This window comes from Erinaceus europaeus, chromosome 9, assembly GCF_950295315.1.
Source record: "Erinaceus europaeus chromosome 9, mEriEur2.1, whole genome shotgun sequence".
Classification (NCBI taxonomy): domain Eukaryota; kingdom Metazoa; phylum Chordata; class Mammalia; order Eulipotyphla; family Erinaceidae; genus Erinaceus; species Erinaceus europaeus.
In genome coordinates, this window is record NC_080170.1 from 77,886,190 (window position 1) to 77,910,558 (window position 24,369).

Below are 24,369 nucleotides of genomic sequence, written 5' to 3' on the forward strand. Positions count from 1 at the left end.
AAGTGACACCTGGCGCCCAACGTGTCCCGCACTCACGCCCCATGGGGCGGCCTGGCCTGAGGTCCAGAAAAGCCACCCAGACACAGGTAAGTGGCAGCCACCTGACTGTGGCGCCACATTTCCCCCACCACGGGATTTTGCCCACTTTACGAGGAGGCGTCCCAGACATTTTATTCTTTTCTCATGGGACAGGCTCTCTCAGAGACGCTTTACTGGAGGCTGCACTGGGGGCTGCACTGTGGGTTATCTTGGCTATGTTTGCAGCTTTCAGGATATATATAAGGCGCCCTGCCAAAAGGTTAAGAGACCTTGAGGCTGAGATACAAGAGTTAAAGGAGATATTCTCGGTGCTTAACCTCCCTAAGCCTTCTGTATTTTGCCCCAAGAGTTCTGTTTCGGCAGACATGTGTTCGGTTTCTCTGGCAACCGCTTCTCCAGCAGCTTCCACTTCCATGACTCCTCCCCCCACTGATACCTCCTCATTAAGAGACCTTGAGGCTGAGATACAAGAGTAAAAGGAGATGGTCTCGGCCCTTAGCCACCCTAAGTCTTCTGTTTTGGTAGACACGTGTTCGGTTTATCCAGCAGCCGCCTCTCCAGCAGCTTCCACTTCCATGACTCAATCCCCCGCTGATAACTCATCATTAAACCAAGTCCACACCTTCCCGGTAAATGTGGCCCCCAATAAACAAAACCCTCAGGTGTGGCACCCATACTCCTCCAAAGTACCTAGAGAAGTCAGACAGGCAGTGAAGGAGGATGAGATCCATGCCCCATGGACCAAGTCCATTTTACAAGGCTTTTTCCAGCACCTTAATACCCCCCAAGATTGAAGGGACTTAGCTCTTGCTGCGCTCCCAGACCCCCTCTACCTGCGATGGGAGGAATGCTTTTGTGATGAATGCTCAAAACAATCCCAGAAAAATAGAAACAGATACAATGGAATTTTGATGCACTGTTTGGAGCAGGAGAGTTTGAAACTGGAATTCAGCAGGCAGAAGCCAAGTTTCCAGTCGGTTATTTTGAACAGGTACGCATCTGTGCAACACAAGCATGGGAAAGGTTAATCCCATCTACAGGAGAGGCCTCAGTCTCCATTAAATCCCTTCACCAAGAAACCGATGAATCCTTAGCTAACTTCATTGCCAGGATGCAGTCAACCTTAGAGAGAAAGATTTATAATCCTGAAGTCTGCTCTCTTCTCATGTATTCTATTGTCTGGGATGGCATGATTCCGCAATTCCATCAGGCATGCCTCAGTCTTAAACAGCAACCCAGATAATTGGATTTTAGTGACATAGGAACTTAGACCAGGCTCTTATTGGGCACCCATTACGACACAAGCTTATGCAGTTACCACACAATCAAAACGAGGCCTGCTTTCAGTGCGGTCGCCAAGGGCATTGGTGTAACCAATGTCCAGATAAACCACGACCACACCTCCAGTCAGGGCAACCACACTTCCAGTCAGGGCAACCCCGCCTTCAGTCAGGGAGCCAGAGGACACGAACCCCTTGTCCTAGATGTCAGAAAGGTTTTCATTGGAATAGAGATTGTTGGTCCAAGTTTCATAAATATGGCACGCCCCTGAATGGTACAAATTCAGGGCCTGAGATTTTGTGGACCACTCCTGTCTTACAACGAGGTCACCCTACTATGACAGTAAGGATTGGCAATATTCCTTTTAAATGTTTGATTGACATGGGGGCCGAAAAGATGATTTTAAGGCAACAGAGGCTCCCTGGAATTGGGAATTCCTCCCAGGACCCCGTTTACACGAAGTTGGAGGGTTGACCCAAGCCTTTCTTACAAGAGATTCGCTCATGTGGGAAAACCCTGAAGGGACTACCGGACACTTCCACCCTTTGGTAGCTGATATTAGCACCAACCTACTGGGCAAGGATCTTCTGGAATGTCTTGATGTTAGGATATCCACAGATACCTCTGCAGAGCATAACACCCGCTCCTGTGAGACTAGATCTAATCAGCACCCCCAATACTAACTGTCATTGTTTGTAACCAAACTCCCTGATTAGACTAGCTTTCTAATGAACCTGTCTGGGTGGAACAGTGGCCTTTGCCTAGGGATAAGCTAGAAATTTTAAAAGAGCTCATCCAAGAGCAGTTGTTCTTGGGACACATTTGTCATTCTCAAAGCCCATGGAATACTCCTGTCTTTGTGATTAAAAAGTGCTTGGGAAAATGGCACCTCCTCCAAGGTTTCCGTGTGGTAAATAAAACCATGCAGGTCTGGGGCTCCCCACAAAGGGGTTTGCCTCTTGCTTCTGCAATTCCCATGGGAATTCCAGTCATAGCTATTGATATACAAGATTGTTTTTTCTCTATTCCCTTGCATCCACAAGATTGTAAACGTTTTGCCTTCTCTGTTCCTTCTATTAATAACACCAGCCCTGCCAATCTTCTATTAATAACACCAGCCCTGCCGATATATTTGAATGAGTGGTGCTGCCCCAAGGCATGGCCAATAGCCCTACAATTTGTCAAGAGGCTGTTAAATCGGCCCTTTTTCCATATATTCATAAGGGCCTTAATGTTTTTCACTACATGGATGATGTCTTAATATGGGGAGAATTAGATACAGATCTCTGTGCCCTATGTGATTTTCTCATTCCTGCCTTAAAGAAAAGCGGCCTTAATGTAGCTCCTGAGAAGATACAGCTAATTCCTCCAATATCTTTCTTAGGTTCAGAGATTTCTCTAATGCAAATTCGTCCCTTAAAAACTAGTGTTACTTTTCCTTCTAACCTTACTCTTGCTTCTTTACAAAGTTTTCTTGGAAATTTAAATTGGCTTAGGCAGTATCTTTATCTGCCTACTAGCTGCCTCCAGCCACTGTTTGACCTGTTAAAAGGAAACAAACATCCCTCCTCAAAATGTATGTTAACTCCTGAGGCCTCCTTGGCACTGGAAAGGGTTAACCAGGCCCTCCAGGACATGCACCTTGTTCGATTCTCCCCCTCCTCTCCAGTAAACCTTGTAATCTTCAACTCCACCCCCACAGTAGAGGGGGCACTGTGGCAGAACCATGGGATTCTCGAGTGGCTTCACATGCCAGTAGGTGGAGCTCCAAGACTCCTCACTGAGATAGACGCATTAGCACTCATGGTTTGCCAAGGAAGAAACAGGTCTGTGCAGGTCTTAGGGAAAGAACCCGATTTAATTATTCTTCCTTTTTCTCTCACAGATACAGAGTGGCTCATACGCCATCATTTCCCATTTTGCCATAAGCTTCGTGGGGTTTCCAGGACAAATTGATAACCATTTTCCTTCTGATAAATTGATAGCTTCTTTACCTCTTTTGCCTCTACTAGTACCTAAACTTTTCTCTCGAGATCCCATCCCCTCTGCTCCTACAGTCTTCACTGATTGTGGAATAAAGAGAGCTGCTGCTCTTATATATTACACAGACAAGCAATCCCCTAAACCTCTTTTTATTGAGCTTCCTGATAATTCACCTCAGTACAAAAAACTTTATGCCGTTTTCCTTGCATTAAAAGCTGTACCAGAAGCTTTTTTTCTGACAGTGTGTATACTGTTAACTTACTTCCATGGCTTGCTCATTCTTATGTGAAAATTGATGACAACCCACTTTCCCCTCTTGATTCAAATTGCCTCTATGCTCTGTTCTCGAACCCAACCACTGTATGTTCAACACCTTTGTTCCAACAGCCCTCTTCCTGGTTCCCTGTCTGAAGGGAATGCTGCAGCTGACCGCCTTGCCTCCAGAGGAACTCTCCTTGTCTCTGTCTCTGATCCTGCTAACTTTCATTCCCTAGCCCATGTTAATCTTAAAGGCCTTTGAGCTCGATTTCCTGATATTCCTTTACCACAGTTGAAACATATCCTTGCTACATGTTCTTCCTGTGCAAGTCTCATAAAAACACCTGCTATTCAAACTCTTGGGGTTAACTCCTGAGGCTTAAAAGCCAACGCTCTTTGGCAAATCAATGTCACCCACATACCAAACTTTGGCAAACAAAAATATGTGTTTTTCTCAGTTGATACCTCTAAATATGTGGGCAACAGCTCAGATGAGAGAAAGCTCAAAAAAGCTTATAAGCCATATGCTCTCCTGTTTTGCTATAATGGGCTTGCCTCTTCAACTGAAAACTCACAATGGGACTACATTTACCAACAAACTATTTAAAGATTTTTGTTCCCTCTGGAACATTACTCATACCACAGGCATTCCCTATAATCCACAGGGACAAGGCATTGTCGAGAGGACCCATCAAACCCTTAAGGCTCAATTAAACAAAGATAAAGGAAGAATGTTCTCCCCCAATATCCAGCTAGCAAAAGCCTTAACTACATTAAATCTCTTTAATATTCACAATAACTTGGGCCTACCTCCTATTATTCTTCACTAGCAAACACCATCTACCCTCCCAGCTATTAAGGTTAATGGAAAGACCCACTCAATAAAATTTGGAAAGGACCCCCTATTGACCATGGGGAGGGGTTTCTCATGCGTTTTTCCACAGAATTACTCCAAACCTGTCTGGGTTCCTGCCTGCCATGTCCGACAATACCCGCATGATGGTACTGCTATCCCTGAAGAACAAGAAATACTACAAGAGGACTATATGCAGGATGCATCCCAGGATCCATAATACGACATGGCGGAATCTGGAAAATCTGGCTCACAGAGCCCTCTCTCCTACCCTTTCTCTGGATGTCTTATGTTATGACTGGCCAGTTGTGTTTTGTGAGTGAGTGTGTTGAATGACAAAAAAAAATTTTATATGACCCATCTGCTCAGAATACTCTAAAACTTAATTGACTTTATATAAAAATGCTGGATGCAGCCAAGATTTCTGGTGACATCCAGAAACATTCCAAAAATTTTTTTTTCTCTCTCTTTTGATTTTTTATATATAGTCTTGGTATATATGTAAAGTGCTTAGTCTTTAACTGTGTGAGTTAAGACGGATCTAAATTTGTTTTTAAAATGATATGTTTTCATAACAAAAGTTTTTCTCCTCCTGTGTGTTATAACTAAATGTTTATAGGTGTGTTTTCGAGTTTGGTAAACACTAATTTAACGGTTAAAAGTGTAACCTTGAAGCTACATTATTACCAGACAAGGTAAAAGTAACTAACTATTTAAGGTAAAGTCTAAATATTTAATGTGACAATACATCCCCAAAACTAAAAAGCAAATTCTCTATACAGGGCGCTTTTGGAGGGCCCCCAAAAGTGCCCTGTAAGCTATCTTGTGGAAATTAATCCACAACAGATCTGGCATCAATCTGGCACTGTAAATGTTAAAACCATTGTCACTAACATGTGTTAACTCTCTAAGTAACCTGAGTCTATTTATAGTCCAAAGTAAAAATAGTTTAAAAAAATAGTTTAAAAAAATATATTTTAACTAAAATTGGTCTGAAGATCCTGCTGTAGAGACTGCTACAAGGGATCACATTAGATGACCTTTAAACAAAATCACAAAGATACTTAAACCAATTATAATCATCGAGCTATCAATTATAGTAAACATCTAACTTGTTACAAGTTTTATTTTTTTTCACAAGTAAGTGATTACAGCTATCAAACCTTCACATGAAGAATCATCTGTTCATATGGTAATGTATTAAACTATAAAAAGTTCCTCCATATACAACTTATGTGAATTAACAACATTCACATATTCTTCTACACTTAGCTGATGTATCTTGTCCTGCCACTATAGGCCTGCCAACAATTTAAAGATACTTCCCTTTATAACATCACCCATGCCATGGACATCTCTTACTACCCCCAAAGACAAATGGCTGTTGAGAAGGCCCGCAAAACACCTAGGATCAATTAAGTAAAATAAGTAAATAATAATAATAATAATAAATAAATAAATAGGGAAGATACATCCCTCAATACTCAGTTGGCTAAGGCACCAAACCTCTTCTTCTATAAAAAATTCAAATCAGATGCCCTGATAACCACGAGAAGCAGATTGTTTGTGTTTCTTTCACAGGAATCCCGGGAAAAACCATCTGGACCCCTGCACACTCTGACATCACCCACTAGACGGCACAACTACAGTGGCACACCCCCCGAAAGCCTAGATGTCACCTGACGTGATCTAAAGAACCTGATTCACAGACTCCAAGGACAGAACTTTCTTACTGCCTCTGCCCTTTCTGCTTCTGCTTTGTCTGTCATGTTTTGGCGGTTCCAGATCACTCTCTACAGAAAAGCAGAATTCCAGCAGCTGACCTTCCTCATGCAGTGTTTCATCCCCTGCCATTTCTCCCCCTAGTTGCCTACTTTGGAACGACACTTCTATTGGACTTGCTGGTTTACCCTTTGGACACTTTACACAATTTTACAACAGCTTCCTTCCCTTCACACTGCTGGCTTTTCAAAGACTGTCCCTGAGTAGTTCATAGACTTTGCAGACTGTTGCCTTGAGGACTATACAATACCAAGTAGCCCCTCCGCTTGGCAGGCCATGCCCTCCTGCCCACAGGTCCTTCCCTTTGAGGCAGGAAATGCCCCCTCATTACGAACACTTGCCCCCCCCCCAAGACAGGGAATGTTCCTTTGCACACCAAGCCTTCCCTTGACATCACACTGACTCTTACTGCTCCCCTACTTGTCCCTTCCTGTTTTGTTATATCATTCAGGTTTATGCCCAAAAGGTTTCTGATCACCCCTACACTACTATTCCTCTGTCACAGATGGAGTATTTTATAGACATTGACCCATCTTAATGCAATGACTAGATAGAAAGATAGGGAAAGATGCAGAAAAATTGTGAGGAGATAGTGGAGCCTGGCAGAGCTTAACCTACGAGATGAGTCCCTCCAGGTAAGTCTCTCTCTCTCTACAGAGGGGTTGAGCACAGGGGGGGACACATAAATCTCACAAGGTTGGCGGCCATGTAAGTTTTCCCTCCCCCACAAAAACATCCTATGTCTTCCCACCTGAGCATGGCATTCCTTAAAAACATTTAAGCCTGCTCCACTCTAAATTTCCTATACTGTGGCCATTAGATATAAGGAAAGGGGGAGATGCTGGGAAATTGTGCAGATGCAGTCACATCTGCCATGTTGTCCCCTCAGGCTATTGCTAGTTCCCACGAGTGTTGGACATTCTCAGAGTGCCTGTTCCGCCATGTTGTGCTCTCAGGGCATTGTCAATTCCCCATGATAGTTGGAGTGCTTTGGTTACTCCTCCCCCTTCCCATTCTCACAAGAGTTATTATCCTACCCTGGAGTGCTATGGTTACTCCTCCCCCTTCCCATTCTCAGGAGAGCTATTCCCATAAAAGCCCTTCTTCTTCTGCCCCTCGCTCTCTTGCCTGCCTTTCACTTCGGTGATTAGATGCAGGGAAGGTTGCTGCATGAGGCGGCCATTTTTGCTACCTCCACGTGGCCCAGTCAGCCTGGGAGTATGGATCGACCTGTCAACACCCATGTTCAGTGGGGATGCAATTACAGAAGGCAGACCTTCCACCTTCTGCATCCCACAATGACTTTGGGTCCATACTACCAGAGGGTTAAAGTGTAGGAAAGCTATGAATGGAGGGGATGGGATACAGAGTTCTGGTGGTGGGAACTGTGTGAAGTACCCCTCTTATTCTATGGTTTAGTTGATGTTTCCTTTTTATAAATAAAAAATTAAATAAAAAAATCACAGGTATTTTTCAATAGGCAGATTTAAAAGACATATGAATGAATAGGGGTACTACTACCATCTGAAGAAAATCTGAGATTTTAATAAAAATAACTTTTAGTGTTTTGATCCCCAGTGTAGTTGGATAGTATGCCAGCTCCCCCCCGGCTTAAACACCAGTATGTCTGTATGAGATTAATTTGATCCCATTCAAAGCTGCGGTCTATTTACATAAATCACTTTTATATTTACATAAAGCACCACCTTCCCTCCAGGGCATTGGTGGTTCAGTGGTAGAATTCTCACCTGCTCCGCCCCCTCTCCTTGTCACACCCTGATCTTCCACCAGTCACTTTTCGCTCCACCCTCTCTATGTCACATCCTGTTTCCACCCTACTTGGAGAGTATAAAAACAGCTGCTCTTCTGATTAAAGACACTTGGACATTGCTTTCCGGCTCCGAGAGTGCCAGAGTGTATCTCCTGCGAAGTTAGTGCGGCACGAGTTCCTGATCCCTCTCCCACGCAGCAGCCTAGATCGGCTCCAGTTGAGTTCTCTCCAACCCAGAGAGCACTAGCTCAGGAAGAAGCACCCTCAGGCTATCCCGGCACAGTGTAACTCTTTTTGGATCAGGCACAAATCCATATTGGCTTCAAGGCAGTAAGTGACACTGCTATTTTAAAATCATACCCTCAAACTTGGCACATTGTCCCAAACCAATTGTCTCTTCCTTACAATGAGATCACCCCAAAGGGATTCTCTGGTCCTTGTTGACCATTGTTGCCATCTTCTTAGACCCATTCCATAGTCCCTCCTATAATGACTAGAAATATCTGAATCCTAACATAACAGTTAAGGATCAGGCCCTTGTTACATGTGGTTTATAATTCTCTAAAGAAAAATATAAGGAAATCAGATTTTTAAGGAAAAAGAAGTGGGTTCTGTATGCCTTAAGCTATTTTGATTAAAGTGAAACTGAAGATATGTTTAAAGTTTCCATGGAAAATGCAAAGATTTTGGCTCAGTTCCATATTTTCAGTTCAACTTCACCCTCTTCACAATGCTATTCAGTCATGCAACTCACTATCCATAGTTAGCCAGCAACTTCCAAGATTGCCAGAACTGCTGTAAAAGTAGCTGGACACTTGAATTAGATTAGGATTCCTAGCATGAAATCCTCAGAGAGGCTCCTGAATGGCTCTGATACCATTTTATATGTGAAAATAAGTTTCAGAAATGTGCATATTAGCATTTTTAGAAAAAAAATACAAAACCCTTAGCAAATTCCCAAAATTGTATAAATCTCAACATGTTGAGAATTCTTGGGCTAGAAATAATTTCAGAAGACTCAAAATGTCAAAGGAAGAGCATCAGGACATTCTCAGATCTTTTTAAAGAGAGGGGAGTTCATACTCTCAACAGTCAATTTATTGTCCAGTCCATAGCTTTCTTCATTACCTTTTCTTCTGGCTCATCATCTGTGTATAGAAATGACACAGATTCATACATATGAATTTGTATCTTTCCACTTTACTGAATTTTGTGATGGTTTCTAGTAGAGTTTTTTGATTTGTGAAGTCTTTACGAGTTTTCTATGTTTGTTATGTCATCTGCAAATAGTAATAGCTTAACCTCTTCCTTTCCAGTTTGGATTCATTTAATATTTCTTTCTTAACTGGTTTTACTGGCAAGGACTTCCAGGACTATGTTGAACAGTAGTGGTGAGAACATTTAGAATTAATCAAAGGGGTTGGGGAAACAGTATGATGGCTATGCAAAAAGCACTTCATGCCTGAGGCACCAAAAGCCCCAGGTTCAGTCCTAACACCACAATAAGCCAGAGCTGAGCAGAGCTCTAGTTAAAAAAAAAAAAAAAGAAGGGTGGGGGTGACTGGAGAGGACAGACAGTGGTGCATCCATTGAGTGAACATATTATATACTCAATGATCCTGGCTGGATTCCCATTCCCCACTTGCAGGAGAGGCACTTCATGAGTGGTAAAGTAGGTCTGCAGGTGTTTATCCTTCTCCCTATTTCCTCCTCCCTTCTCAATTTTTGTCTTCTCACACAAAAAAATAGAAAGGGAAAATAAGGCCACTAGGAGTGGTGGATTTATAGTGCAGGATCTGAACCCTAGTAAGAACACTGGTGGCAATTAAAAAGAAAGAAATAACTGAACCAAAAAAGATAAAATACCTTGAAACTAATGTAATAAGAAAAGTGAGATTACCCCCCCCAAAAAACACTTCAAAATAAATAAATGGAAGAATGTATCTTGTTCATGGATCAGAGGAATATTAAAATGCCCATTCTACTAAAATAAATGTATAGATTCAGTGCAATGCCTACCAAAATTCTAATGAATAATATAAAAATTCATGTAGATTCATAAAAGACTACAAAAAGTGAAAGAAAACCTGAAAGAAAATAAATAAAAAATAAGTATCACTCCACCTGACTTCAGTTTATATTAAAAAGCACTGGTAATTAAAACTGTGGTATTGGAACATAAATGAGCATGCAGATCAATGGAACAGAGAGTCCAGAAATAAAATGACATCTATATGGACACCTAATTATTTTTTTCTTTATTGGTGGATTAATGGTTTACAGTAAAATACAGTAGTTCATACATGTATAAAATTTCTCAATTTTCCCCATAACAATTCAACCTCCTCTAGGTCTTCCTCTGCCATCATGTTCCAGAACCTGACCCTCCCCCCCACCCCAGTCTTTTACTTTGGTGCCATACACCAAACCCAGTCCAAGTCCTGCTTTGTGTTTTCTTATTTTTCAACTTCTTTTTTATTATTATTAGTGATTTAATAATGATCGACAAGATTGTGGGATAAGAGGGCTATAATTCCTAACATTTCTCACCACCAGAGTTCTGTATCCCATCCTCTCAATTGGAAGGTTCCCTGTTCTTTATCCCTCTGAGAGTATGGACCAAAGGGATTGATATCAAAGATCTATAAAGAACTTGCAGTGGAGATAGCATAATGGCTATGCAAAAGACACTCATTCCTGAGCCTCCGAGGTCTCAGGTTCAATCCCCCCCCCCCCAGTACCATAAGCCAGTGCTGAACTGTGCTCTGGTAAAATAACCAACCAACCAACCAAACAAACAAACAAAACAGGAACTTGTACAGCTCAGTAACAACAAAAATAACCCAATTAAAAATGGGTAAAAGGGAAGTCAGGCGGTAGTGCAGTGGGTTAAAGCGCAGGTAGCACAAAGTACAAGGACTGGCATAAGGATCCTGGTTCAAGCCCTAGCTCCCCACCTGCAGGGGGGTCGCTTCACAGGTAGTGAAGCAGGTCTGCAGATGTCTATCTTTCTCCCTCTCTGTCTTCCACTCCTCTCTCCATTCCTCTCTGTCCTATCCAACAATGATGACATCATCAACAACAATAATAGCCACCACAACAATAAAAAAACTAAGGACAACAAAAGGGAAAAAATTTTTTAAAAATGGGTAAAAGAGCTGAAGATTGTTTACTTTCTTTTTAAAAAATATTTATTTATTCCCTTTTGTTGCCCTTGTTTTATTGTTGTAGTTATTATTGTTGATGTCATTGTTGTTGGATAGGACAGAGAGAAATGGAGAGAGGAGGGTAAGACAGAGAGGAGGAGAGAAAGATACCTGCAAACTTGCTTCACTACTTGTGAAGCAACTCCCCTGAAGGTGGGGAGCTGGGGGCTTGAGCCAAGATCCTTACACCAGTCCTTGCACTTTGCACTAAGTCTGCTTAACCCACTGGGCTACTGCCTGACTTGAAGACTGTTTTCTTTTCCTTTTTTTCCTCTCTTCCTTTCTTTTCTTTCTTTCTTTCTTTTTTTCTCTTTCTTTCTCTATTTTGCCTCCAGGGTTATTGCTGGGGCTCAGTCCCTGCACTATAAATCCACTGCTCCTGTGGCCAATTTTTCAATTTTTTGGATAAGGCAGAGAGAAGTTGGGGGGGGGGGACAGAGAGGGAGAGAGAAAGATAGACACCTGTAAAGTTGCTTCATCGCATGTGAAGCAACACCCCTGCTGGTAGGGAGCGGGGGGCTCAACCCAGGATCCTTACATGGGTCCTTGTGCTTCTAATATGTGCACTTAACCCATTGTGCCACTACCATGCCCCCAAGACAGTTTTCTAAAGAAGAGATACACATGGTCCACAGACATATGAAGATAAGCTCCACTTCACTTATCATTAAAGAAATGCAAATTAAAACCCATTGAGAGTCCATCTCACATCCATGAGAATGGTCTACAACAAAATAGGAAATGAGAAGTGTTGGTGAAGATGTGGCGAAGGGTTGCAACCAGTACTACCAGTGGCTGAGTAGTTCACACAGCTGTTTCCTGGAGGGATCTGGCCATTTGGAAATGGTTTGCTAGAATGTGGTAATTTTATTTCTTGTGTAACTTGAGATATCATTAAACTCTGTCATTTGGAGGTCTAAAAGTTTGAGGAAAAAAAATTTTTTTTTTCTGCCTCCAGGATTATGGCTGCGGCTCGGTGCTTGCACTATGAATCCACTACTCCTGGAGGCCATTTCCCCAATTTTGTTGCCCATTATTGTTATTATTGCCATTGCTGTTGTTGTTATTGTATAGGACAGAGAGCAATCGAGAGAAGAGGGGAAGACAGAGAGGGGAGATAAAGATAGACACCTGCAGAAATGCTTCACCGGCCTGTGAAGTGACCCTCCCTGCAGGTGGGGAGCTAGGAGCTCAAACTGGGATCCTCACTTAGGTCCTTGGGCTTTGCGCCATGTGTAACGCACTGCACTACCGCCCGCCTTCCGGAAAAAAACATTTTTTTTAATAAGACCCAGATGGTAGTACCACATGAGGTATAGCACACACTTTACCGTAAATTTGGACTGGGGTTCAAGCCCTTGGTTCTCATTGCAAAGGAGAAGCTTCATGATGCGTGGAGCATTGCTGCAGTTTTCTATTACTCTCTACTATCAAAAAAGAGAACAGAAAAGAAAGAGAAAAATGGCCAGGAGCAGTAGAATCACCTACAGTCACAATGTCCTAGTGATAAGTGTGGTGGCAAGGGAAAAGCAAATCCTTAAAAGCAAATCCTCTGAATGGCATGTTCCTAGTACCAGAAGACAGGGCAAAGGACGGGATGCACTGGATCAACCTTCCCGTGGTGCATCCCGTGAGTACCCATTCATTGGGGAAACTGACGATCCTTCCTAGCCGACTGAATCCACATGGATCCCAGTCACTTTCAAAGCCATTAACTGGAAGAAGGGCAAAGGACAGGTTCTTACATTGTTAATCAATACCTTTTGCTATGTACAGGTTTCCATGTGAGGGGGTGAGGGGATTTAAGAATTGCTTATGTGGAAAACAAGATGGAGTCTGTCATGCTTGCTCACTAACAATAATCACCTAGGCTGAAGAGCAGACGGCTATGCCTGGAGGTAGAGCCCAGCTCCCAGCTAGCGAGCCCTTTTCTGAGGCTGTGGACCAGAGTCATTTTCAAATAGTTATCAGAAGTCCTCCACGATAATCAGACTGCCTTCTCGTTGTAATAGGTTATGAGGAACACAAATTCAAAACCAAAATGGAGGAGCAAAACCCCAAAATCTGAATGCAGTTTTAGAAACCTACCCACCCTCTATCCTAGGTCCTTCCTTTGTACTTCCCATTTCCCGCAGTCTGTGGAGAGCCCTTAATCGCTTTCACCAGAAGGCCATTTGTTTACTTACTTATTTATTTATTTTGGTCACCAGGGCTACAACTGCCTGCATTAATCCCTTCTCTCTCGGTGGATATACATTTTCTCTTTTAAGATGGAGAATGCGAAAGAAAGCGCTATCTGGACCCCCCAGCGCTCAAACCTGCCCGCACCCTCGGTAAAATGTGTGCTCTAACTTAGTTTCGCCCAGTCAGGCCCCTCAGTGTCGCTCCCAGTCCCCTGGCCGGGTCTAGCCCCGCCCCGCCCCGCCCCGCCCCGCCCCAACGCCGCCCCACCACCCGCCTGAGGCTCCTTCCTGGAGCTTCGCCCACCTTCCCCAGTGTGACGGACCCCGGAGCCGGGGCCTATTGCGCAAGCCGAAGGCACTCGGCTAGGAGACTGTAGCTGTCTAGGCGGCTCGCCTCACACTGCGGCGGGACCTGTGGCGGGCTCCGCGCCGGAAGCGGAAGCTGGGGGGCGGGCCCGGGGCAACTGGAGCCCGCGGCAGTTAATTTTTTTTTACCGTGTGGTCTTGCTTCCTCCGACCCGACTTTGCTGAAGCTGCGAGAGATGGTCCGGTCCGGAGCTCGCCCGGGCCAGGTGAGGGCTGTGGAGCTGGAGGTATCCGCTCCGAGGGTGGAGAGGGACTTAGCCAGGAGAAGCGCAGGCCTGTTTGAAAATCATAATAATAAACAAAAGTTAATGTGTTGACATTAAAGTGCTAGGAAAGGAGGTGATTGGAACATCTGAGCACAGCCGCCCCGCCCTCTGTGATGGTTTGTCTAAACCGTTGTCCTCGAGATCCCCGACTTGGCTGTGGGTCCAGGCGCGGGTGGGCTTGGGCGCCTGGTGAGGGAGCCCCGCCTCGCGCAAGTCCAGGTTTTCGGCTCTTCCATTGCAACTGCTGATAACTCAACTGCTGGTTAGAGAGAGAAGTCTTAATAGCGCTTTTCCCTTTATTTTCACGAATGCACAGCTCCTCTGTTGCAACTAAATCGCTCCTTTTTCTGAAACTCTTTTACGAGATACAATTTCAGTTCTTGGGCCTGTCCACAAAGCCAGTTTTTCGGCCTGGCCAGTGCATTCCTCACTTTCTTATGCTATTATATGAGCTCTTTATACTTTCTTTTCTTTTTTAAATTTATTTCTTTATTGGGGAATTAATGTTTTACATTCAACAGTAAATACAATAGTTTGTTCATGCATCACATCCCCCAGTTTCCCATTTAACAATACAACCCCCACTATGTCATTTATCATCCTTCATGGACCTGTATTCACCCCAGAGTCTTTTACTTTGGTGCGATATGCCAATTCCATTTCAGGTTCTACTTGTGTTTTCGTTTCTGATCTTGTTTTTCAACTTCTGCCTGAGAGTGAGATCATCCCATATTCATCCTTCTGTTTCTGACTTCTTTCACATCTGTTCATTGGTTATTGGTCGCTTTTCCCGCACCTCAGGGACCACCTCTGCGAGCCTTGCTTAGAACTCTCACATTCCTCTGTTTGGGTGCCCCTTGGTACCCCTTTTAGGAACCCTGTGCTAATCTTTATTGAACTATTTTTCAGGCTCGAGGCATCTATGCGATTTATCTTCACATCTTCAATGCCTAAGATAGCACTTGGTGTTCATTTGCACATCACATATTCTTACTTAAAGTGTAGTCTTTCTCCTTAAATAGATCTATTTTGCCTTTGGTCCATTATCAACTAATCTACAATGCAGTCTTCCCAATCAATGTAAATGCTGCACTCTTTTTTTTTCCAAGGCCTCACTCAAAACTTCATGAGAACATCCAGACCAATCCCACCATAAAGATTTTTCTTTTATGTTGCATAAACTCAAAATATGTGCAATTAGCATAGGGGAGAGAAACAGTTTTAGAGTCACTTCCATTTACAGATTAAAATACCAATCTTAGGTGCCGCGCGGTGGCACACTTGGTAGAGCACACCCTACAATGTACAAGGACCAAGTTTAAGCCTTGGGTCCCCACCTACAGGAGGAGAGGTTCCCTTGGGTCCCCATCTGCAGGGGGAAAGGTTCGTAAGTGGTGAAGCATTGCTTCAGGAGTTTCTCTCCCTATCTCCCCAATTCCTCTGTCGATTTCTCTCTGTCTTCTATCCAAATAAATAAGATATGAAAAATATTGAAAATACTAGTTCTGTCACAGTGTTGGTAGCTGATAAAAGTAGACTACTTTAAAAATACTTAGCCTCCTTTCCTTTATCTATATGATAAGCATAAAATTCTGTGTGCCTGTAAAATCTGTAAGAAATGACATAAAGTGAATAATAATAAATAGACATTATTAACTTACATGGCAAACTTTTTAGCATTCCCAGCCTCCCCCCAACCCCAGAAAAATATATATACTAGCCCAAAATAACACATAGTAAAGAGGGATGATATGATATGCTAAATGCACAACCTGTTTATACAAGTTCTCCAGGAAGAAGTTGTTACAGCCACTTTCTCTTCTTGGTGTGTTGCTTCTATACTGATGGATACAAAACATGCTATTTTTTACTATAAAAGTGAAAATCTCTTGAATTTATTTTGATTAGAAGTCTTTCCCTTTTTACCTCAAATTTTATTTAATTATTTTTTTGTTTTTTATTTTTTATTTATTTTCCCTTTTGTTGCCCCTTTTTTGTTGTTGTTGTAGTTATTATTGTTGATGTCGTCATTGTTGGATAGGACACAGAGAAATGGAGAGAGGAGGGGAAGACAGAGAGGAGGTGGGAAAGATAGATACTTGCAGACCTGCTTCACTGCTTGTGAAGCAACTCCCCTGCACATGGGGAGAAGGGGGCTCAAACAGGGATCCTTATGCCAGTCCTTGCATTTCAGGCCACTTGTGCTTAACCTGCTACGCTACTGCCCGACTCCCTTGAATTTTATTTTATTTTTATTTCTTTTGTCATCAGGGTTATTCCTGGGGCTTGGTGCCAGCACTACGAATCCACCAGTCCTGGAGGCCTTTTTTTTTTTTTTTCCTATCTATTTTTATCAGATAGGACAGAAATTGAGGGGGGATGGAGAGAGAGAGGAGAAACAGGCTCCCTCCAGGTGGGGTGAGGGGCCTTGAACCTGGGTCCTTGTATGGTAATATGTGCACTTAACCATGTGCACCACAACCCAGTCAACCTCCAATTTAAAAAAAGCAGGAGTTATTGGTATTCTCAGCAGAGAAAAAAGTTTAATAATGCTCGGTGGAAATAAATGAGATAAACTTTTTCTCATGCATTTTAATTTGGGGCTTGCCTTTTGGAGAAAATTTGGCAGTTACAACAATGGCTACTAAACAACTAAATAGTCTTTCACCAAGCAATTAAACTTTTAATCCAGAATATGAAAAGGCTATTTTCAATACACAGGAACATTTGTTTTAGATTTGTTTTTTAATTGTGAAAAGAAAATTGAAGCAAATCAAGACCATGTTATATTATCTTCAAGGATATACTATAATCTTTTTTTTTCCCAGACTGTGGTTTAAAAGTGAAAGTGCATGATTTAAAATTAAACATCTGGAGTCAGGTGGTATAGCACAGCGGGTTAAGTGCAGGTGGCACAAAGCCAAAAGACAGGCATAAGAATCCCTGTTCCGAGCCCCCAGCTCCTCAGCTGCAGGGGAGTCGCTTCACAAGCGGTGAAGCAGGTCTGCAGGTGTCTATCTTTCTTTCCCCCTCTCTGTCTTCCCCTCCTCTCTCCATTTCTCTTTGTCCTATCCAATAGTGATGACATCAATAATAACAATAATATAACAATATTATATATTAATATTTTGTTGCCCTATAACAAGGGCAACAAAAGGAAATTAATTAATTAAAATTAAACCTAGTCATTGGGACTAATAGTTCATATAAAAATGACCTGGGGCTAGCAAGATAGCTCACCTGGGAAGTTTTTTATACTTAGATTTTATGGACCTGGTGTACTCTTAACCCTTGATTATAAATGCTTATTTGCCTTTTACCTGTTTCACCCTAATAAACCTTTTATTGTTTAAACCAGTTCCCAGCTCCCCACTGTGAATCCTTTTACACCAGCAGCAGTCCCCAAGTCCCAACCCCCCTCCCTTTTTCTTTGCCTCCAAGGTTATTGCTGGGGCTCAGTGCCTGCACCAAGAATCCACTGCTCCTGGAGGCCATTTTTCCCTCTTTTGTTGCCCTTGTTGTAGCCTTGTTGTGGTTATTATTGTTATTGTTGATGTCGTTTGTTGTTGGATAGGACAGAGAGAAATGGAGAGAGAAGGGGAAGACAGAGAGGGGGAGAGAAAGATAGACACCTGCAGACCTGCTTCACCGCCTGTGAAGCGACTGCCCTGCAGGTAAGGAGCCTGGAGCTTGAACTGGGATCCTTATTCCGGTCCTTGGGCTTTGCGCCAGGTGCGCTCAACCCGCTGTGATACTGCCGGACCTCCTCCCAGCCCCTTTTTTAAAGTTAAATTACAACACCCCTACGGGTGGTGACTGGGGGCTCGAACCTGGGTCCTTGTGCGTTGCGACATGTGCACTCAACCAGATGTATCACCACTCGGCCCCCAAATTAAATTTTCTTAGATATGAACTCATATATACATATATATATTTTGAGAAATGGCTATATACAACCTTACAGACAGTATACATATTTTTTGAAAGATATAAATTTCAGGAGCTGTTTTTGGGTTCAGCTGCACCATGGTTTGGGTTTTCATTGTGGTTCACACCAGTATCACTACACTGAAGGAAAAATCCCTGAAAGTGTCATGCAGGGGTCAATAGAGCTATATTCCATAGGGTCTTATTTCCTAAAATGCTTTTCAGTGCGGCTTCTCTATTGCACCATATTCTAATGTATCTTATGGAGAAGTAAAGCTGTCAACTCAGGTTTCTTGTTTTGTTTTTTGAGAGAGAGCAGTGACAGGGAGTGAACCCAGGTCTTTACGCATGAAAGACATGCAGTCTCTCATCATACCACCTCCCAGACTCCTCAATTCAGTTTTAAAGTGTATTTTCAGTAGTATGCTTATGATAGAGTGATATATATATTTATTCATATATATTTACATATAATATATGTAATAGTTACTACTCAAAGCTGTTTTGCAATGAAACATATACATGTCAAGAAAACTCATAACTGTCAATAGCGACTATACCAAAAGCACAAAATGACAGAGTAAGGAATTTAACTCAAGTCTTTAAAATATTCTGAATAAAGATTATATTTAGCTAATGTTAAAGTGATAAAGTACTACATGGAAAGTTTCTCTTCTTATTCTACTCCTGCCTTGCCCTCCCTCCGCCACCATTCCTTCTCAGTTTCTCTCTGTGGCAGCTACTATGAACTGTTTCTCAAGTAACTTTCAAGATAACAGATGCGTATAAAGGCAACTGTGTATTGTCTTCACAAATAGTAGCCCACCTGTGTTATTCTCAACTTTGCTATACACATTTAAAAATAGCAACTGAGGGGAGCCTGGCAGTAATGCAGTGGAATAAGACACAGGTTCGATCCCTCAGCTCACCACCTGCAGGGGGGTTGCTTCACAGGTGGTAAAGCAGGTCTGCAGGTGTCTTTCTCTTCTACTCCCTGTCTTCCCTTCTTTTCTTAGTTTCTCTCTGTCCTATCCAACAGCAATAATAGCAACAACACAATGGAAAAAAAATGGCCTCCAAAAACAGTGGATTTGTAGTGCAGGTACTGAGCCACAGCAATAACCCTGGAGGGAGAAAAAAAAATTGAGAGAGAAAGGGATCAACTAGGAATAGCACCAGAGAAAGCAACAAGATAAGATTAGGATTACTTCAGGAAACCTCCAAGCCAGGGATGAGTGCATACATGTGTGGGTCATGGACAGAGAGGGGCTCAATGAGAGATTACTGGAGCTGAAAGCCCATACCTACCTGTGAGCGAGACTGGCAGTTGCCAATTGATGCACCACCTCCAGTCTGAGTTTTATCAACAAAAATGACTGCTGAAGGGAGAAGATCGCCTAAACCTCACTAATTTACAACTGTGGGTCTTTGTTGTGGTTGGGCCTCAAGGGTTGGAACAATAGCCGGGAAGCCTTATACTGACATGGGGGCAGAGAATTGGCTGGGTAACTCAAGAGAAAATATATTCCTGGTGGTCCGGAGGTGTGGCTATATAGTAGGAGCCTTTTCACATCGTTCTTCTGATAAATAAGGAAAAAAGGGTAAATAATTCTTTCAGAAATCAGGATTTATTCTGAATCACAGGGCCACAGAGTGCTGCTTGGTTTAGCTCTGGCTGGTGGTGGAGTGGGGATTGAGCCCAGGATGTTGAACCCTCAGGGCTGTGGGAGTCTCTTTGTATAACCACTGTGCTATCTACCCCCTCTCCCCCCAGGTTGTTTTATCTCTTGGTCACCACAAAGTGATTAAGTTAAAAAGTCTACTTAAAGTTAAAAAGCCCTCAGGGTCCCATAGCCTGCAGGGAATATAAATAATATAAGAAGGTTTAACAGACACTGTGCTTCACCTCAGGGATTGAGATAACATTGAAACAGTTAATTACTGCAAGTGTGAACTCTTGAGTACCTTACTTAGACTCAAGTCAATCTAGGCAAGTGTGATTTGTGGCTAGAGAAAGGGATGTAGGTAAAGAGGAATAGTAGAAATTTCATCTACTCATCTTATTGAGCATTCTAAAGAATGTGCTTAAATAGAATTAGAGTTACAGAAATAAGGTTAGGAGCTCAGCTCTGTATCTTGAATTAGCATCTGTGTTGAACAATGTGAGGAGTACAGAATATGTTTAAGTCTTTTATTTAGCCCAACTTTAGTATAGCAGCCTACTTCTGAATTAAAATCTCATATTTTAGTATATGTAGACATAAGGAATAAATGTGTTGATTACTCATATTTTATATAGAATAATTTGTAATAACTCATTGTACTTGTGAGTTTTCAGGAAATAGATCACTTAAAAATTAATATGTGGTACAGTGGAATATTACTCAGCCTTAATAGGGTGGCAGTTTTGGCACATGGCTAAACTTTGAAGAAACTATGCTAAGAGAAATAAGCCAGTTGCAAAAGGAAAAATACTGCATGATTATGATTTCACTTTATAAAGAACTTCCTTGAGTAGTCAGGCAGGTTTGTAGGGTCAAAGTAGAAGGGTATTGCCAAGAGCAAGGGAGAGAAGGGTATTACTTGTTTTTATCGACAGTACTGCTATCTCTTACTATTAGTGATGCCATGTATTGAACCTGAGACCTCTTACTTGCAAATTCTGTGTGTTTGTGTTCTGATTTTTGGCCAGAATTGGAATGATGACAAAGCTTGGGTGATTGGTGGTGGTGATGATTAAACATCAGTGTGAATTTATTCAGTGTTACAAAATTGTATACTCAGGAAATGGCCAAAATGGTACTTTTAGCATAATGTATGCTAACACAAGTAAAACAGGAAGCATTTCAGTTTTTGTCAGGATGGAATAATGAGACTCAAAAGGGGTTAAAGGATGTACTGAAGAATTTAATATTCTGTAGTGGAAAGAGATGGTTTGGTGGGAAGTGAAGTGGAAGGTGAAATGTGGAAATGTATCCCTGTGACAAAAATCTTGTAAATCAACATTTAAAAAAATTCATTATTGGATAGAAACAGAAATTGAGAGGAGGGGGGAGATAGAAAGGGAGAGAGACAGAGACACCTGCAGTACTTCTTCATCACTTGTGAAGCTTTCCCCTGCATATGGGGACCAGGGACTTGAACTTGGGTCCTTGTACATTATAATGTATACACTTAACCAGGTGTTCTACCACCTGGCCCCTCTACGTTTCCTTAATAAAGTGATACTAAAAGAATGAGGATATAATAGAAAAAATTATTTGTACATCTACTGTAACATGGTACATTTTATCATAGGTGTTATCTTCAGGAAAGCACACAAGACCTACTAAATTAACAAATGGAAAGAAAGGGTAAGTACTTAAAAGAAGTTTGCAACTTTAGGAAATCAAAGGCACTTTAGCCCTTTGAGCTAGACTAAATTTCACAAGCTCAGTGGAATAACTTTCCATGTCTACACATGCTGAAGATTTTAGTTTTTTAAAATCTGGTCTTCAAAAAGTTTTCTGAAAACTCATAGAAGGTATATAACGTGTTGGTAAGAAAGTTGCTACTCAGATAATTTGGGAAATTTTTGTTTGTTCCTCTAACTTTTGAAATATTTCAATTCCTGAGAAAACAAAAACTCATATATATCCTAGATATACCAGTTGTTAATATTTCCCTATTAGTTATATTTAGTATTTATTTTGAAAATAAGCTATTGACATTGTAGTGCACCACCCCAGGAAACTTCAACATGCATCTCCTAAAAAATGTATTTCTCTATTAGTATTTTCACATCTGAAAGTTTTATATGAATTCAGTTATTATAAATTTAAATTTTGGCACCCAGTGGCTTTCTCAAATCCTTCATAGATTTTTTTTTTCTAATTTAAAGTCTAGATGAGTTTAAACACACATATATGTAATATATAGCTTGTGTTATTTGTAAAAAATGTTCCATCAACTTATTTTCTAGGACCCACTTAAGAAAGATTTCACATATTAATCCTGATTCTGCCTGTCCTGTCCATTCTGATTCAGAAAGCCAGGTAAGAGGAAATTGTAGTTATTGGGGATTGAAGGATGGCACAGAACCTTGGTGATGTGTGGGTATGAAAATACACCTGAAATCTGATAATTCTGTAAAACAATATTAAACCACAAATTTAAAAAAATTGCACAGGTACTATATATTCTATTTAAATCAGTCTTCAGGTTAAATGAGCTATTGGAGTAAACACTGAAAGAAAAAGTATGGGGTGGGGTAGTTATGCAAAGAGGCTTTCATGCCTGAGGCTCCTAAGTCACAGGTTCAACTCCCCATATCGCCATAAACCAGAGTTGAGCAATGCTCTGGTATAAAAAGAAAGAAAAAAAAAAAAAGGAAGAAAGAAAGAAAGGAAGAAAGAAAAAGTACTAAATACTCTAAAGATATGTGAGGGCATTTTTGCTTTAAAACATTTATTTTTTATTTAATTTTTTTATATTTATTCCCTTTTGTTGCCCTTGTTTTTTTTTTTTTTTATTTTCTTTAAATTTATTTCCCCTTTTGTTGCCCTTGTTTTTCATTGGTGTTGTATAGTTATTGTTATTGACATTGTCATTGTTAGGACAGTGAGAAATGGAGAGAGGAGGAGAAGACAGAGAGGGGCAGAGAAAGATAGACACCTGCAAACCTGCTTCACCGCCTGTGAAGCGACCTCCCTGCAGGTGGGGAGCTGGGGGCTCGAACCGGAATCCTTATGCTGGTTCTTGCGCTTTGTGCCATGTGACCACGTGCGCTTAACCCACTGCACTACCGCCTCCCTCCCACCCTTGTTGTTTTATTGTTGTAGTTTATTATTGTTATTGATATTGTCGTTGTTGGATAGGACAGAGAGAAATGGAGAGAGGAGGGGAAGACAGAGGGGGAGAGAAAGATAGACACCTGTAGACCTGCTTCAATGCCTGTGAAGTGACTCCCCTGCTGGTGGAGATCTGGGGGCTGCACTGGGATCTTTACGCTGGTCCTTGCACTTTGCACCACCTGTGCTTAACCCACTGTCCTACTGTCCGACTCCCGCTTTAAAACATTTCTAATTGATTCTAAATCAAAAATGTTGAAATATAGTATTTGTCACCTGCACAAAAATTTTATGTACAAAACACTAAATGATTTTTTCCTTACAGACTGAAACTATACAAGGGCTTGATGGTTGTGCTTCTTTGCTGCGGGACATTATGAGAAATGAAGATTCAGGTTTTATTTCTTAATGCTTCTTTGATGAACACCTTTCATCAATTAAGTAGTTCTCTTAATGCTAATGAGCTTTTGTTTTAATTATTAATAGGTTCAGAAATAGCATATTCAGAAAACAAATGTATTCACAGACATTTAGAAGACAGACGATATGGAACTAAGAAGAAAGGACATGAGAAACTTACTGTACCATTAGTAGTCCGGAAAGAAATGTGTGAGTGCTTTTTCTCTTATTTAAATATAATCTTTAATAGTTTCAGTACATTTGCAAGGTGAGATTGCACTAGTGCTATATTGGTTATTCAGATGTGTATGAACTAGTGTGTCCCTTTTCATATTGACCTTCTAATAGTTACTTTGTTTACTATTACTGTTCCAAGAAGAAAAGTAGAAAAAGTGACTGAGCTTTATAGAAAAACTCAGAATGACACTTAGGATATGAGTTCTTTTCCTCCTCCTTCTTCTTCTTCTTCTCCTCCTCCTCCTCCTCCTTCTTCTTCTTCTTCTTTTAATATTTTATTATTTTGTTCTATTTTTGCCTCCAGGGTTATTGCTGGGGTTCAGTGCCTGTACTATGAACCTGCTGCTCCTGGAGGCTATTTTCACCCTTTGTGTTGCCCTTGTTTATCATTGTTGTTGTTATTATTATTATTGTTGTTGTTATTGCTGTCATTGTTGTTGGATAGAACAGAGAGAAATCGAGAGAGGAGGGGAAGACAGAGAGAGTTGAGAAAGATAGATACCTGAAGACCTGCTTCATCACTTGCAAAATGGGGAGTCGGGGGTTTGAACCGGGATCCTTATGCTGGTCCTTGTGCTTCGCGCCATATGTGCTTAACCCACTGCGCTACTGCCTGGCCCCCCTTATCTTTGTTCTTTCAGTCACTTTTTTGCCAAAGCTAGTCACAAATTGGTTTTGTTTCATGTATATATTTACAGATAATGAGTCTTTAATTTTTTTTTTTTTTATAAAATGGAAACACTGACAAGACCAGAGGATAAGAGGGGTACAATTCCCCACCACCAGAACTCCATATCCCATCACCTCCCCTGATAGCTTTCCTATTCTTTAACCCTCTGGGAATATGGACCCAAGGTCATTGTGGGATGCAGAAAGTGGAAGGTCTGGCTTCAGTAATTGCTTCCCCGCTGAAAATGGGCATTGACAGGTCGATTTATACTCCCAGGCTGTCTCTCTCTTTCCCTAGTAGGGTGGGGCTCTGGGGAAGC

The 24,369-nt window shown here is 41.6% G+C and overlaps 1 protein-coding gene across 2 annotated transcripts in view; it reads left to right on the forward strand.

Moving 5' to 3' along the window:
- Positions 1 to 13,645: 13,645 nt before the first annotated feature.
- CCDC14 (coiled-coil domain containing 14) overlaps positions 13,646 to 24,369 on the forward strand; it is a 53,678-nt gene continuing 42,954 nt past the window's right edge. For both annotated transcript variants that reach the window (XM_060198254.1, XM_016190725.2), the window contains exons 1-5: positions 13,646 to 13,928; positions 21,213 to 21,268; positions 21,877 to 21,949; positions 23,070 to 23,139; positions 23,231 to 23,353. In XM_060198254.1, coding sequence (XP_060054237.1) covers positions 13,899 to 13,928; positions 21,213 to 21,268; positions 21,877 to 21,949; positions 23,070 to 23,139; positions 23,231 to 23,353 — 352 coding nt within the window. In that variant the 5' untranslated portion in view covers positions 13,646 to 13,898. The remainder of the gene's footprint in view (positions 13,929 to 21,212; positions 21,269 to 21,876; positions 21,950 to 23,069; positions 23,140 to 23,230; positions 23,354 to 24,369) is intronic.